General features: G+C 41.4%; 2 protein-coding genes across 4 annotated transcripts in view; one reads left to right on the top strand and one right to left on the bottom strand.

Annotated features, from left to right (window-relative positions):
* fusl (transmembrane protein fuseless) overlaps nucleotides 1–4,875 on the top strand; it is a 29,232-nt gene extending 24,357 nt beyond the window's left edge. For all 3 annotated transcript variants that reach the window (XM_089731814.1, XM_089731813.1, XM_028174531.2), the window contains 2 exons: nucleotides 1,439–1,622; nucleotides 2,287–4,875. In XM_089731814.1, the coding sequence (XP_089587940.1) occupies nucleotides 1,439–1,622; nucleotides 2,287–2,558 (456 nt within the window). In that variant the 3' untranslated portion in view covers nucleotides 2,559–4,875. The remainder of the gene's footprint in view (nucleotides 1–1,438; nucleotides 1,623–2,286) is intronic.
* A 1,585-nt stretch (nucleotides 4,876–6,460) lies between these two features.
* Nucleotides 6,461–17,120, bottom strand: LOC114243538 (acylphosphatase-2). The gene is made up of 3 exons (XM_089732074.1): nucleotides 16,955–17,120; nucleotides 9,197–9,323; nucleotides 6,461–6,651 (listed from the first exon to the last, which is right to left on the bottom strand). Exons 1-3 carry the CDS (start codon nucleotides 17,016–17,018, stop codon nucleotides 6,537–6,539), a joined length of 306 nt encoding a protein of 101 aa, XP_089588200.1. The 5' UTR covers nucleotides 17,019–17,120; the 3' UTR covers nucleotides 6,461–6,536.
* Nucleotides 17,121–17,596: the final 476 nt, after the last annotated feature.

Raw genomic sequence — 17,596 nt, 5'->3', positions numbered from 1 at the left:
CGAGTTTATACTTACTAGAGGTCCCGCAGTAGTCGAAATTCGACTATAATTAATTGGAATTGTATAAGTTGGTACACTAGTATGATTGTATTGTATACGTCTATAATTACAAATTTCGCCAAGGCTACACTATAAAAAAATATTGATAAAGACAAACAATATTTAATCTATTCTCAATTTGACCACAGACGTCGAGAACAAAAGTTTGACAATAAAATAGTATGCATGCGTGCGTGCGTCAAATACATGGTATGTAGTGTGTGTAATGTTTTCTTTAATAATATAATGTATCTGTTATGCATTATTTTAAAAAAATATTAGCATTGTGCACTTCTTCTCTATATTCTTTATAAGTGTTGAAAATTTCATACTCCTCCGTCCGCGTCATTTTCGTAAAAAGGGATACAAAGTTTTTGCTTCACGTATTAATATATAGATAATAATCGTTGAATTTTTTATACATCCGTATAATGTTAGCAGTAAGCTCGTCTGAAGTATACAAAATGGATATCGGTATTTTCGCACTGCACAATTAATAGTACTAGGGTTTCTAGACACGAAGGATATTAGACATAAACGTATCTAAATCAGTTGACGAATTCTTTTTATTTCCCTACTTATTCGCTGGTAGCCTAAGGGGCTACGCTAGCTGCGCTCGGACGGGGACGTGAGCTCATGCACTCAATCCGAGAGAACTTGCTAGCACTAGGCCTAGCTAGAGCTGTGCTTCGCAGAATCTGCCACCGGATAGGAATCGCGACCCAATGAAAAAATCTTACCTATTTCGGCCGTGAAGTAGTCATTAATTAGAGTTCAAATTCTGAAATAATCAAGGCATGCTATATTTAAAAATTATTTATGCAGTGTATTACTTTTTTTTTCTTGCTCGGATGGGTGGACGAGCTCACAGCCCACCTGATGTTAAGTGGTTACTGGAACTCATAGACATCTACAAGGTAAATGCGCCACCCACCTTGAGATATAAGTTCTAAGGTCTCAAGTATAGTTACAACGGCTGCCCCGCCCTTCAAACCGAAACGCATTACTGTTTCACGGCAGAAATAGGCAGGGCAGTGGTACCTACCGTCAATATTCAAGTTGTATTCTATGGGCACCCGTTCAGTATAAGATGGATGGATGGTGGCTCCTTAAAGCTAAGATTCATTCATTCATTCATTATCCTGCCCTTCTCCCGGTCACCTGGGGTCGGCGCAACATGTTTTCTTCTTCAATACTCTTCTATCATATACCATTTCTTCGCTCACTCCCCTCTTACCCATATCGTCTTTCGCGTTATCCATAATTTCTTCTTAGGTGTACCTCTTCCTCTATATCCTTCCACATTCATAGTTAACGCTCTCTTACCAACCTCATTTTCATTTCGTCTCATCACATGTCCATACCATAAAGCTAAGATTAATGACTGTTTTTTTTTCAGGCACTAGGTTACGCGCTGGTTATTATGACGTTCTCTCTTCAAGTCCCGATGTGTTGGGCTGCAGCACGTCTCCGAGGCGCGCCGAGACTCCTCCTGGCCGACGTATACCATCTCGTGTCGTTTTTCGCGACGGTCAACGTCTGGCGAGGAGTGTGGGGCTTGCTCAATGTTTATTTCTTCCCTGGTTCGTATTTATGTATAGTAAAGTATAGGCAAATTAAATATCCGGTCATCGTCCTTAAATAAATTAACCCTCAGACACAGCCCACTGAGTTTCTCGCCGGATCTTCTCAGTGGGTCGCGTTTCTGATCCGGTGGTAGATTCTGCGAAGCACGGCGATTGCTAGGGTTCGTGTTAGCAACGTCGTCAGGTTTGAGCCGTGAGCTCACGTACTAGTTAAGGTTATGGTGAAATAGCCTCTCAAGGCTCTCAGCTTAGGTAAAAAAAAGCAATTCAAAATTATTATTCTTACCCAATTCCTCGTTTACACTAACTACCCAAAATCCATGCTTAATATCATATTATAAACGTGAAAGTGTATTTGTTTGTCCCTCTTTCAGGTCGAAATGAAACAACGGCAATTGACATGTATTTTTTTTATTACAGTTTTGGTTCAGGAAAGTGATTTCGGTTACTTTTGATTCCGAAAAAAAAAACATAACCTTCCAACGGGATACTTACTGTTTTATTGTGTTTAGGTGTACTCCGTGACACTATAGAAAAAATAATCGACACTATTCCTTGAACACGCAGGCAAAACCGCGGATGACAGCTAGTCAAGTTAGGAAAATAATTTAAATAAAATAAAAATTAAATATATTTTGAAAATTTATTTGTTTTTTAACAGATTGGCCGAAATTCAGCAACTGGTGCACCCATATCGTCAGTTTCTGCCTTCTCGTCTTATTGAACTGTTCCAATTCGATCCTCGTCCGAGGAGTCTACATTGACGCCGAGGAACCGGACGGAGAATGCGTAGTTTTCCCGTGTCATTATCTAAGACTATTTGTCCACAAAGAAAGAACTAAGAAGAGACATAAAAGAGCCCTTGCTGCCGCCGCTAAAGAGGGGAGAAGACAAGACGCTAGTTTACCTCTGCAGCCCGAAGACAAAGTCTAGTCTGGAGGACGACTTCGCTAGATCGCGACTCCAAGAGATTGGAGCAGACGTTTACTAAACGGCTTGCTGAAGCCGGGTCGTTATAACAAAACTAAATTATTTTCTAGTGATATATCAGAAAAAAAACATTCCCGTAATACTACTTTTTTTTTAAAACAAACTCACTTCATTGAATACCTTCTAATTTATCAAACTTCCAACAAAGAATTACTTTAATTTAAAATTAGAGCGCCTAATCATTAGCAGATAGCAAACAATTATATTATGTTGGTACACATGAAATGTCGGTACTGTATATAAAACTGCAAATCTTTTTCAGCTCATCAGTTCCATTTGTATGTAGAACAATGACATATCATATGCACCAATACATATACATAACCGTTTGTCTATTAGTTGCTTAGGCTAATTAGTTATCAAATTACTGATATTACGAATATTTGAATGACCATTTCGTACACAAAATGAAGGAAGCTTAGAACGACAAAAGCGCAAATGTTATCTTTGATTTAAAAAAAGTAATATAACTGTAAAATAAGATTATTACATATTTGTTTAATTCAAGGACTACGAATAATTTTGTTAGTATAACGTTCAGATATGAAATTAAATTTGCGTAGAAAGCTAAAACGGAACGGAAGGAAGCTAAAACGGAAATTGATTTTGAAAAGCTGCGGTGTTTGTGACACGACGGAAATTCTCTCGTTACTAAAGATTTTCGTTAAAGATAAAACTTAATAGTACTGAGTGAGAGTAATGGTCTCGCCTCAAAGCCGGGCTTCCGAATAAAAACAACAAATTATTACTAAAAAAATTTGGTTTTCGAATTATTTGGGATCCTAGTTTTTTGAGTGAATTTGTAACAACTCATTTACGGCTTTTAGGTCTACTTTTATTATGTTTCATAGAAATTGCCCTAAACAATTGTGCGAGATGGTACCTCCCTCAAACTTTGACAATCATGATCACCAAAGACTATCAAATAATAATCAAAAAATCTCGTCTACCTCAATCTCTCTTACTTCAAGTAGCGTTTCCCATTGTGCACCTCGTAAAATTAAATCCTATAATGTAATCTTCTGCACGGTGTTCTCTGAGCGTTAAGACATAACCTTTTTCAAGCTTAGTTTCTGAAGAACAGTTTATGATATTCGATGACCTCGCTTTTGACATTCCAATAATACGACCAGAGGTTCTGTACCTCCGTAAGTATCAGTATCATTTTATATTCTTCACATTACTCCTAAAATACTTTTACAACAAAAAATTGTAAACATTAGAGTACCTAGTGCGTATATTATTATAAAGAAGCCATATGTGTCGTATATACAATACAATTCGTAAATTATATTATTTCGTTATTTGGAGAACTGAAAATAATTAAATACTAAAAATTGTATAAATCCCGATAAATATCATATGAAACAAAACTATTTGCAGTAGGCACTTGAAAGTCATCTATTTGTTTTATGGCGCTACGTTAGTGATATCGAAATCTTCTAATAATAACCAACAACAATTCTGTAAAAAATATCACATAATCTATGAGCGATGTTAAATTTTTCATAATTGAACACAGGGATCGCATATAAAGCAACTTGTAAACTGTTAATTTTACATGTTTATTTTGTAAATAGAAGAAAATTCATATAGATGTTTATACATATTATGTTAATGTTTACAAAATATATTTTAGATACACTTAGATATGATATACGTATTGAATTAATCTACCTCGGGAATTATTTAATTTATTACATACCTATTTCTCCAAAATGGATCGCTGTATTTTAAAATTATCTGTGTGAAATGGAATGAAACTGTCAAAAAATTGGGGACAATTTTCAACAACGCCAAATCATTTCTTCATAGGTACCGCTACTTTCATAAAATATAACAAACAAATTAATAGTAATATTTGAAACGATTTTTTTCAATGTTGTCACATTTTAACACATTGAAGCCTCGGTACATATCACAAATACCTACTTATTTCCACTAAAAACTTTTAAATTACTATTGTGTATGTAAAACACAATTTAACAAAATTAAGATAGCCATGACAAGGGACAAGGTGGATTTTTTGTTTTTTGAATAGAAATTCCACATTTTACGAATTTAATGTCTTCGCTGTCTTTATACAAATTTAGGGTCTTATAGTTTTTTTTTTTATATTATACGCCATCTTGTTCTATAACAAGATTATAAAGATAGTGATACACATGTATATAAGTGATCCACTAGATTTGCAGGGCTGATTGTTTTTGTACATAATTTTATCTGTAGATTATGCATTAATAAACTGATTGTGAAATAATTTTGGATATTTTTATTTTCATGCTATTTTTCCATTCTATACTTATTATGAAATAGTCCTGTGGCATATTTCGAACAAGCCTTCTACGAGTTGGGTGCTTGTCTCTTAAGTTGTTTGGGGAGCTTTACAGAGGTAGCGAGCGATTCTAAGTACTGCTCGTGTTCATGAACGATAGTGATGACCAATATGGAGGAAGAACATTCATGGTCAATTTCAATGAAAAGGAGAATTCGAAAATTGTTTACTTCCAATTGGTGGGTTTTACCTCCTGTTCGGCGGTAAGGTTCGGGATCTTTAAATATCATTAGTTGAATTCTGCCACCCACGTGATCATTTTTTTTTATTGCTGAGATGTGTGGACGAGCTCACAGCCCACCTGGTGTTAAGTGGATACTGGAGCCCATAGACATCTACCCCGTAAATGCGCCACCCACCTTGAAATATAAGTTCTAAGGTCTCAGTATAGTTACAACGGCTGCCCCACCATTCAAACCGAAACGCATTACTGCTTCACGGCAGAAATAGGCAGCGTGGTGGTACCTACCCCCGTGGACTCACAAGAGGTCCCTACCACCAGTAAAATTTACGGTATTTAAATACTTTTAATGGAATTCATAATTTCTGTGCTTGCCTGTATGTATTAATACCCTGTAATTATATATAATTAAGTAAATATAGAACAATTAGCTTCTGCGGCCTGGTTACGATTCAGTAGCCTCCTTGGGAAAACTGAAGGTTTCATTTTTCCAATTACGGACAAAGTTATCATGAACAACTATCGGAAATAGATATTAAAGGATGGGACGGTTAACATTTGTCGAGCATGTCACCGTCCGGGAGAGTCTGTTAGACATATTGATTCTAGCTGTTCTCGTTTTGCTAATGGTGAATACTTACATAAACATAGCCAAGTGGCTAAGCTAAATCAAGTAGGATTATCCATCAACAACCTCTGAAATATGGTTTTTTTGATTCTGCTGTACCTTATTACCAATACCAACGTCGACCACTTCTCGAAAATAGTGATGTTACGCTTTACTGGGACCGATCTATTATCATGGATAGTTCTCTTGTTGCCAATAAGCCAAATGTTGTGATAATAGATCGGTCTGCATGTCGAACAGTTTTGGTTGATATCACCAACCCTCACGACGAGAACCTCATGAAGGCAGAAAAGGACAAATCAATAAAATATTTAGACCTGGTCCACGAGACTACCGCCATGTGGCATGTTGATTCAACCATCAATGCTCCAATAGTTGTGTCGGTACACGGTTTGATAGCGAAAAGTTTCGGTCAACACCTTATGAAACTTTCATTGCATAGCTGCATAGCTGGGTTAAGGGCCTGATACAGAAGGCAGTTATCCTCGATACGGTGCGTATTGTGCGGAGGTTTCTCACTCTGGAGTTCTAACGACTAGTGGATTGTGTCGTAGACACCGCCATCAGCAGCAATTTATTTTATATAGAGTTTTAAAAAAAAAAATGTTTTATTTACAAAAAAAATTGTATAATTAATAAGATTTTAAATGATTATAGTATATTAGTAATTAATGAAAACAATAAAGAAACGCTAAGAAACAAAATTAAGTAAAATCATATTTATTTTGATAGCATTTAAAACAAGCACCTCATATTTTTGACATTCATTTTTATCGGTCAGAATCGTATACTGAAATCAGTGTACGCTATTCTACCCACGTACTCCCAGTTTGTGAGGTCGCATTTCTCTATCTTGCATCCCGGAGAGCCCGTTGTACTTAACCAGTTGATCCTGGAATCAAAGAACATTATTACAAGTTCAACCCGGTGTGTATAGTTATATTCGGTTCGGTAGTTGTTTTTCGATAAAATAAAAAAGGATGAAAAATGTTCGTTCGTCTAATGAAATTTTGATGAGCACTGCGATTCGAATCGTGGAGAAAATTAAGCTTCTTACGAATTATTTATTGCGTTTTTTTTATGTATCGAATACTTTATACAGTTTCGTCGACTGATATATCTGATAAAATTTTATTAATGTTTGATGTAATGCACGTAAAAAACGCGAAATTAAACTGTTAAACTAATTTTGAATATATTTCTTTGGTAAAACATATTTTTACAATATCGCGTGCTGCTAATGCGTATTAGGTATTTGAAACAGTGTGCTTAGTGCGAGTTTTTTTACGTTCTCGATAGCGTAAAAGTTAGCTCATATTTGTATGGAATGGGAACGTTTGCCTACGTTTGCCGCTAGGGGCGCTGTTCCAACTGCATACAAAATTGGGTTAACTTTTACGTTATCGAGACCGTTAAAAAACTCGCACTAAGCACAGAGGTCGGTAGTCGGTTCTGCGGGGCAAGTGCCACGCGTGCCTTTTTCAAGGCGTAGTCTCCTGTGAGAAATTGGGGGAGGTGGAGGACCTCGGTCCTTCTCTTCTCCTCTTCTTCTTCTCAAGATGCGCCGGAGTCCGACATAGCTCGGTCCGTTACCCCCCTCGACCGGATATCAGTAAATGGATTCCCCAGCGTTAAAAAAAAACAATAAATACATTTGAAACAGGGGAAAGAGATGATATTAATATTCACATTTTCAATCTATTTCTACCTGTGAAAACTACCTGAAATTCGAATCAGTAGTTCCGGAGATGGGGGCACAGTAAACCATAAATAATTATATAAATCGTTGGTTTATATTCCATTACTATTTTTATTTAACCCATTTTTTATTTGATTACACTCTTTTTTGAAGCATAGACACAACGCATTGGAGGAAGAGTTAGACCTAAGAAGAAATGGATGGATTGCGTGAAAGACGATATGTGTAAGAGGGGAGTAAACGAAGACATTTCTTGGACTATTGTATATGATAGAGGAGTATTTTATTTTATTTTTTTATTTTATTTTATTAGGAAGACAAACAGTGAACTTAAACTATATAAACTCTAACCTTACAACTATGGAAGGAGAAAACATGTTGCGCCGACTCCAGGTCACTGGGAGAAGGGCAGGAGAATGAATGATGAGACACAACGCATTCTACTGGTTTATTAATTTTAATTGATGGTTATGTACCTAATACCTCTATATAAACAATAATCAATTTGCAAACGCCAAATACGAGAGATAGGTACCTAATTCTAGTTCAGTTTTTAATTAGGTTCGCTTGTTGATATTGACATGAAACTGCCAGTCATAATTAGAATTTCCGCATCATTGATGATAGAATTTTGGTTGACTTCCAATATTCTTTAAAGTGATAAAAAGACAACTGATTAATAATTGTCAACCGAAAGACATAAGATGATAACCTCGACTCATTTTGCTTTGCCGCTTTCTAGGCTAATCTGACGCCTTCCTGAAAGTGTTACTGGTATCAAGCAGTAATGCGTTTCGCCGTACAGCCGTTGTAACTATACTGAGACCTTAGAACTCATATCTCAAGGTGGGTGGTGGCATTTGCGTTGTAGATGTCTATGGGCTCCGGTAGCCACTTAATGTGATTACTTACAGCCCACACTAGTTGGGCCGTGAGCTTGTCAACCAATCTATGCAATAAATAAATAAATATATACATCGAAATTGATTCAATCGTTTCGGAGTCTATAAGGAATACTTAAACATACATCGACTTTTTAGAGATTTATCAGGAATTTTAGAATGTTAATGACTGACCATCGTCAAATCTTAGTCTTTTTTTTATTGCCTAGATGTGTGGACGAGCTCACAGCCCACCTGGTGTTAAGTGGTTCCTGGAACCCATAGACATCTACAACGTAAATGCGCCACACACCTTGAGATATAAGTATAGTTACAACGACTGCCGCACCCTTCAAACCGAAACGCATTACTGCTTCACGGCAGAAATAGGCGGGGCGGTGGTACCTACCCGTGCGGACTCACAAGAGGTCCTACTACCAGTAAAATATAGAATATAAATAATATAAAATATGTATAGCTTTTTAGCATCAATGAACTGATAGTCTATTGTTGGGCGGATCACAGGGATACCTGCCATTTTCCATTGAGCAGGCCTATTGTTAATTGACAGTCTAGGTATAAATGAATATTTGTGGCTTATAGTTTGTTGGCTTAAGCGTCATATGATAGCACGTAATTTAATCACTTTTATATAAACCTTTTAGCTTTCGATGCGTCTTCAGGAGCTTTTACTAGTTTCTAGTGTAACTCAACAGTAGACTAGATGGCGCATGGGTTATTTGAACAAAGGTCCTTGTTTCCATTTAATTATGTATCTTGGGACATTAGATAATATTATAGTGAGACAAGGCCGGGTATCATGAGTTGATAATTTAAAACATTTCTCACAATCTTACATGTGGTCTAGTTGCGCTTTCGTCCCCTGTAGTTTCCCGACGATGGTGCCTTTCTTCGTGTTTTTAACCCAGCCACCGATGCCCAGCTGTTGCGCTAACTCCTTGCAGTACTTCGGGAAATAGCAACCTGATGGAAAGTTTTACATTAATTTTAGTAAACGTAAATGGTGATTAGGGCGATTCTGTACCCGAAAACGATTCCGATAGAGGCACCCGTCACGTGCGGACGTGCTCATCGTCCACTCGATCGCCCGGTCTTTGTTCGCCCGGCTTTTGTTAGCCCGGCCATTGTTCGCGCGGCCTGTGTTCGTGATACATCTGCCGACCAAGTGTGTTTCCTGGAAGCTTTTATTTGTTTTGTTTTAGTTATTTTTGTGTTCGTGGAACATTTGCCGACAAAGTGTTTTCCTGCAAGTATTTATTTGTTTTGCTTCTTTTTGTAATTTCTGTTTTGTTGTGCTTTTTCTTTGTCCTGTAGTACTCGCGCCGCATTGCCACCTGTGTTCAATAGAACCGCTCAGGTCCGAGAAGTTGGGGCCTCGCCGCAAGGCGAGTGTTTTCAAGACCCGGGGCCGCCCCACCTGGGTACTCAGCGATCATGGACGCTGTATTCGTGGAATTCCTCCGACTTCGTCACCCACAGCTCGCCTCAGAGTTTCTGGCTTTCAAGGCCAATCACACTGCGAGCTCTCTCGAAGACTCCGCCGTGCTCGCTGCTCCTGCGTCGCCTGTACCTGCGTGCAAAGCGTCTACATCGAGCACCGCAGCCTCCGTCGTGCCTGCCGTTCCCGCGTCGCCTATACTTGCGAGTAAAACTACTGCGTCGTCCGCCGTGGCCACCGTTCCAGCAGCGCGATCATCCGCGGCCTCCGTCGCGCCCTCCAAAACTCCTGCTTGTAGGTCACCTGCGCCCGCCTCCTCGTCCTCCGACTCTGACTCGGAGATGGAGGTCGACCTCGCCCCCGCCTCATCGACGGATGGATTCACCCTGGTACAAAAGGGTAAGAAGCGTGCCGCGGAGTCTCGAGCTCTCGCGGCCGCTAAAATTAGCAAAGCCGCGAACGCGTCGCGCCCCCGCCCTCAGACTCCCGTTGCGCCTCCAGCCCGTGCCACTCCGTCGCCGCGACCGGTGGCGCAATCTAAAACTCAGACCCCTCCCCCGGTTATCCTTCAAGAGAAGGCAGCTTGGGACCGAGTTTCCCTGGCCCTTAAGGCCAAAAATATTAATTTTGCCAGCGCCCGTAATCTCGCCAACGGGATTCAAATAAAAGTAACGACACCCGACGACCATAGGGCCCTCTCAAGTTACCTCCGAAAGGAGCGTATAAGTTTCCACACTTATACGCTCCAGGAGGAGCGCGAACTCCGCGTTGTCATACGTGGAATCCCGAAGGAGCTAGATGCCGATCTCGTCAAGGCAGATCTGATAGAACAAGGCCTACCAGTAAATTCCGTGCACCGCATGCACACCGGCCGCGGTAGGGAGCCATACAATATGGTTTTAGTCGCCCTCCAGCCTACCCCCGAGGGTAAGCAAATTTTTAACATTCGGACTGTCTGTAGGCTCTCCGGTATTGCCGTCGAAGTCCCCCATAAAAAAGGCACTCCTAGTCAGTGCCATAACTGCCAACTGTACGGGCACTCTTCCCGTAACTGTCACGCGCGCCCCCGATGTGTTAAGTGTTTGGGCGATCACGCCACGGCCCTCTGCGCTCGCGACCAAAAAACCGCGACGGAACCGCCTAGCTGTGTCCTGTGCCGAACACAAGGTCACCCCGCGAACTACCGTGGATGCCCCCGAGCTCCAAAAATAAATCGCCGCGTCGCCCGTCAAAACCGCCTCCGAGCTTCCGGCCCAGACATCAAAGCCACGGTACCCTCTGTGCCGAAGGCTAAGCCTGCTTTCGTGCCGGCGTCGGTGCCCAGCGTCTCGGCTTGGGCTAAACCGTTGCCGTACACGAACACGGCTACAACTCTCTCCCCCGCGACTCGTCCCACCCCCGCGATACGTCCCTCCCCCGCGACCTGCCCTCCGACCGCGTCCGAAAATCTCGCTCTAGCGATCGACTTTTTCCAGTCGATCAACTTTGAGCGTGTTAACGCTTTGGGTGACGCCATTCGCGCCGCCTCCACTGCACAACATTTCATCGCCGTTGTGCAAGAATACGCTGACGTATACGCGTCGTTAAATACGTACGTCCTCCCCTCACTCCGCCGGTAATCAATGGCGTACATTAGTAGAATAAAACCCTTATCCGTAACAATAGGATTTTTTAACGCTTACGGTCTCGCAAATCAACGTGATCAGGTTTGTGATTTTTTGCGTGACCATCAAATTGACATTTTCTTAGTGCAGGAGACCCTACTTAAGCCCGCGCGCCGTGACCCTAAAATCGCGAACTATAACATGGTCAGGAACGACAGGCTCTCTGCCCGTGGTGGTGGTACCGTTATTTACTATAGAAGAGCCCTGCATTGCGTCCCGCTCGATCCTCCCGCGCTCGCTAATATCGAAGCATCAGTGTGCCGAATCTCACTGACGGGACACGCGCCGATCGTTATCGCGTCCGTTTATCTTCCACCGGATAAGATCGTTCTAAGCAGTGATATTGAGGCGCTGCTCGGTATGGGGAGCTCTGTCATTCTGGCGGGCGACCTAAATTGTAAACACATCAGGTGGAACTCACACACCACAACTCCGAATGGCAGGCGGCTTGACGCGTTAGTCGATGATCTCGCTTTCGATATCGTCGCTCCGTTAACCCCGACTCACTACCCGCTAAATATCGCGCATCGCCCGGATATACTCGACATAGCGTTATTAAAAAACGTAACTCTGCGCTTACACTCGATCGAAGTAGTTTCAGAGTTAGATTCAGACCACCGTCCCGTCGTCATGAAGCTCGGTCGCGCTCCCGATTCCGTTCCCGTCACGAGGACTGTGGTGGATTGGCACACGCTGGGCATCAGCCTGGCTGAATCTGATCCACCATCGCTCCCGTTTAACCCGGACTCTACCCCGTCTCCTCAGGATACCGCTGAAGCCATAGACATCTTAACATCACACATCACCTCGACATTAGATAGGTCATCGAAACAAGTTGTAGCGGAGGACTTCCTTCACCGCTTCAAATTGTCCGACGATATTAGGGAACTCCTTAGAGCTAAGAACGCCTCGATACGCGCCTACGACAGGTATCCTACCGCGGAAAATCGTATTCGAATGCGTGCCCTACAACGCGACGTAAAGTCTCGCATCGCCGAAGTCCGAGATGCCAGATGGTCTGGTTTCTTAGAAGGACTCGCGCCCTCCCAAAGGTCTTACTACCGCTTAGCTCGTACTCTCAAATCGGATACGGTAGTAACTATGCCCCCCTTGTAGGCCCCTCAGGCCGACTCGCGGCCTTTGATGATGACGAAAAAGCAGAGCTGCTGGCCGATACATTGCAAACCCAGTGCACGCCCAGCACTCAATCCGTGGACCCTGTTCATGTAGAATTTGTAGACAGTGAGGTAGAACGCAGAGCCTCCTTGCCACCCTCGGATGCGTTACCACCCGTCACCCCGATGGAAGTTAAAGACTTGATCAAAGACCTACGTCCTCGCAAGGCTCCCGGTTCCGACGGTATATCTAACCGCGTTATTAAACTTCTACCCGTCCAACTCATCGTGATGTTGGCATCTATTTTCAATGCCGCTATGGCGAACTGTATCTTTCCCGCGGTGTGGAAAGAAGCGGACGTTATCGGCATACATAAACCCGGTAAACCAAAAAATCATCCGACGAGCTACCGCCCGATTAGCCTCCTCATGTCTCTAGGCAAACTGTATGAGCGTCTGCTCTACAAGCGCCTCAGAGATTTCGTCTCATCCAAGGGCATTCTCATCGATGAACAATTCGGATTCCGTACAAATCACTCATGCGTTCAACAGGTGCACCGCCTCACGGAGCACATTCTTGTGGGGCTTAATCGACCAAAACCGTTATACACGGGAGCTCTCTTCTTCGACGTCGCAAAAGCGTTCGACAAAGTCTGGCACAATGGTTTGATTTTCAAACTATTCAACATGGGCGTGCCGGATAGTCTCGTGCTCATCATACGGGACTTCTTGTCGAACCGCTCTTTTCGATATCGAGTCGAGGGAACCCGCTCCTCCCCACGACCTCTCACAGCTGGAGTCCCGCAAGGCTCTGTCCTCTCACCCCTCCTATTTAGCTTATTCGTCAACGATATTCCCCGGTCGCCGCCGACCCATTTAGCTTTATTCGCCGACGACACGACTGTTTACTATTCTAGTAGAAATAAGTCCCTAATCGCGAAGAAGCTTCAGAGCGCAGCCCTAGCCCTAGGACAGTGGTTCCGAAAATGGCGCATAGACATCAACCCAGCGAAAAGTACTGCGGTGCTATTTCAGAGGGGAAGCTCCACACGGATTTCCTCCCGGATTAGGAGGAGGAATCTCACACCCCCGATTACTCTCTTTAGACAACCCATACCCTGGGCCAGGAAGGTCAAGTACCTGGGCGTTACCCTGGATGCATCGATGACATTCCGCCCGCATATAAAATCAGTCCGTGACCGTGCCGCGTTTATTCTCGGTAGACTCTACCCCATGATCTGTAAGCGGAGTAAAATGTCCCTTCGGAACAAGGTGACACTTTACAAAACTTGCATAAGGCCCGTCATGACTTACGCGAGTGTGGTGTTCGCTCACGCGGCCCGCACACACATAGACACCCTCCAATCCCTACAATCCCGCTTTTGCAGGTTAGCTGTCGGCGCTCCGTGGTTCGTGAGGAACGTTGACCTACACGACGACCTGGGCCTCGAATCAATTCGGAAATACATGAAGTCAGCGTCGGAACGATACTTCGATAAGGCTATGCGTCATGATAATCGCCTTATCGTTGCCGCCGCTGACTACTCTCCGAATCCTGATCATGCAGGAGCCAGTCACCGTCGACGCCCTAGACACGTCCTTACGGATCCATCAGATCCAATAACCTTTGCATTAGATGCCTTCAGCTCTAATACTAGGGGCAGGCTTAGGGACCCCGGTAACCGTACTCGTCGAACTCGACAAAGAGGTCGACGTGCAACCTAACCCATGCATCAGCCCGCTGAGTTTCTCGCCGGATCTTCTCAGCGGGTCGCGATTCCGATCCGGTAGTAGATTCATTCGCGAAACAATTGCTCTTGAGTTGTTAGGTCTCCTTCGGAGGCGCTCGGGCAGTTGTTAGCAAATCCCACCCCTCTTGGCTGAGCCTTTGCTCGCCCACCTGTCCTGGTGAAACTGGAAAGGCCTTCGGGCCACCAGTAAACTTTCAATCATAAAAAATAAAAAAAAAAAAAATAAAAAAAAAAAAAAAAAAAAAAAAAAAAAAAAAAAAAAAAAAAAACCCGAAAACGCTGAAAATGATGTAATCGAAAAAAAATATCCTTTCTTACTGTAAAACTTGACACGCAATTTATTTTAAATCGATTAAAAATCAGCTGACGCTCTAAATTTGGCATTTCATTCGACGTGTTAGCTAGCGGACTTATCTTTACATTTCGTATTCATGGAGTGTTAACTTATTTATTTATTTATTTATGTACACACAAAAAAGAAGACATAGTACAGAGTCTATACAGTACAGAGAGAGAAAACTATGTATTTAGGTACTTATTAGTAAACCGAAATTCACTTAGCTCCAAATTTTGCTTATTGAGCGAAACAATTCATACATATCACACCAAAGTGAGCGCTCGTGATATAAAGCTTTAACATTTGATGATATTCACGAATGCTGGAGATACGCTGGGAATCGAAAGAAGTCGTGACTGAGGAACATTAGAGTGGCGGGGATTGTAGAGCCTAATCGTTGGTAGCCTAATTAGGGGGTTATTCCAACTCCACGCGGACCGGTAGGTGAGCTCACGGGCTCAACCCGAGAGAATTGTTAGCACTGGCCATAGCAAGAGCAATGCTGAATCTACTACCGGATTACGATTCGCGACCCACTCAGGAGTTCCCACGAGAAACACCGTGGGCTATTGACGGACAAGTGTATATTATTGAAAGTCAGCCTGCAATAGTGGGGAGGCTCCTTAAGAATGAAAAGCTTCCTAGGAGATAGTTGTTTTCCATAAACATTAAGCCAGTGGTTTCTTGCCAATTTGGGGTTCGGGAATAAACCTTAAACATATAAGAAACGAAAGTTCTTAATAGGTAACAACGTTTAAAGACTGCGGATCTTTATTGGGCACTGGGAAATAACGAGCCTAGTACTATGAGAGTTTTGTGTGGATTGGGAGAGGCCTATGTCCAGCAGTGGACGACTGTGGGCTGTTGATGATGATGAGAGTTTTAAATAAATAAAAAGCCGCCCAGCCTGCGTGATCGAAGAATTTTGTAAATATATTTTTTTCTCCTTATCACTCCAATAATCTTCTCTATGTGTTCTTCTAAAGAAGGATAATCTCTTGAGAAACTTCGGGTACTACCTTCTTTAATAGTTTAAATATTTATCGTCAAACGATCTTCCAATGAATGTGTGTCTAATATTAAATAAGTAAGTAAGGCTTCAGTGACTGGTTTTAATTAAATTTGTATTTTTTTCCTACCTATGCTGACGCCTTGAGAGGCTATTTCAGCTTCGACTTGACGTATAGGTGAACTCACAGGGCTCAAGCCGGGAGTGTTGCTAGCACTGGCCTTAGCAAGAGCAGTGCTTCGCAGAATCTACTACCGGATCGGAAACGAGACCCACTGAGAAGATCCGGCGAGAAACTCAGTGGGAAAATTTGTATGATAAATATAGTTATAGTATAAATCAGCGGTCGGGGAACCGAGTAAACTGCCCCAAAAGGGGTAACATGAAATTTGTTGAATCGTTGTGATTTCAAACTCGATGAAACGAAATGAAACGAAACGAAAAAATAAGTCCATAGAGACATAATCACATAAATGTATAGGATTCAGCCGGCGAAAGAATGAGATAGAACACATTAATTAATTATTCAATAAATGATGTTTAAATAAAAATTTTAGTTATTGTTTTCTTTTCAAAATTATCATGGGTGCTATAATATGAAAGATGCTAAAAAGAAGCAATTTCGCTTTTTTTTTGTTCTTCGCCATGGGGTAATATCAACTTACACAAAAATATTTTGGAGGAATAGGTAATTAAAAAAGTTCCCCGACCACTGGTATAAGTAATGATTGCTGCGGGTTTATGGTTTGTTCTAGTGCAATGAGTGGATAGCCAAATAAGCATGCTAACAGATTTTTCATTGACATCGACCCAGTTGCAGCGGCTCGACTATTTATATCGCACTTGAGCGATCACCATATCGAAAGGTATCGAAAACGATAATGAAATAATTCGACTTTCTAACTAATGTAAATAAAGTTCTTTTTGCAATAAATACGCTCGGCCTACTAGCTGTGGGTGGAGCAAAACCGATATTCGTGATCGATGTTACGTATTTAATGATTGACTTTAGTTTAAATATAAAATATTTAAAAATATTCAAAGGACAGAACAAAGTTTGGGATAAAAACGAAAACGTATACTTTGTTAAAGTTCTTCAGAGCAGTTTTTGTGTAATTACATTTGTTGTTTAATTACTTACTTCTACTTCAGACTGATTTATTCATATCAATAAAATCTAGTAATTTTTTCAAAAATGTAATCCCGTTCAAATTTCGATTTCATTCTTTTCCAGTTTTAAATTATATTGTAGTAAAAAGACTTAATTAAAAATAACTGACCTTGAACCTGGCCATAAACTTCGAACTCCACAGTGGCCAAAGTGTTTGGGTCCTCGCCGCCCATAACAACAAACACCGTCACAATGCAGTAAAGAAATTAAAAATTCACGCAAACTGTACAAGACGGCGGTCAGTGTGCAGTCCCTCATCCAACTGCCAAACTTTGCTGCTCATTGATCAGCCAAAAAAGAATACCTATATATATTTAAATGCCACTGCTTACCATTGTGTTACATCAAAATCGATAACCGTTAATCAACTACAATACATAACATCAACCGATTAGTTATTTTTAAGCTGTACTATTTAGCATTTTCTTCGATTATCCCGATTCGTAGACCTAATTAAAATGACTTCGGTTTAATTCGGTGTTTAATATTTTAATTTTTGTTATTTCCGACGTAAACAACTACCATCAAGAAAATTCGAGGGTGGTCAGGACACAATAATCAAATGACGATGAATAAAACCTTTACTTATTTATTCGTGACTATGCAAACTGTAAACTATTCGAAAAAACTGAATTAATAATAATAAACTGAAGATTAAAACGGTAGGTAAAAATAGATTTCACAACCCTATTTATTAGGTTAATTTTCATTACCCATTTAAATATGAAACCTAACTCTGTTTTTACCAAAT

Source organism: Bombyx mandarina, chromosome 12 (genome assembly GCF_030267445.1).
Source record: "Bombyx mandarina strain Sakado chromosome 12, ASM3026744v2".
NCBI classification, from domain to species: domain Eukaryota; kingdom Metazoa; phylum Arthropoda; class Insecta; order Lepidoptera; family Bombycidae; genus Bombyx; species Bombyx mandarina.
The sequence above is the reverse complement of the archived record's forward strand: the minus strand, read 5'-3'. Positions and strand labels throughout refer to the sequence as shown.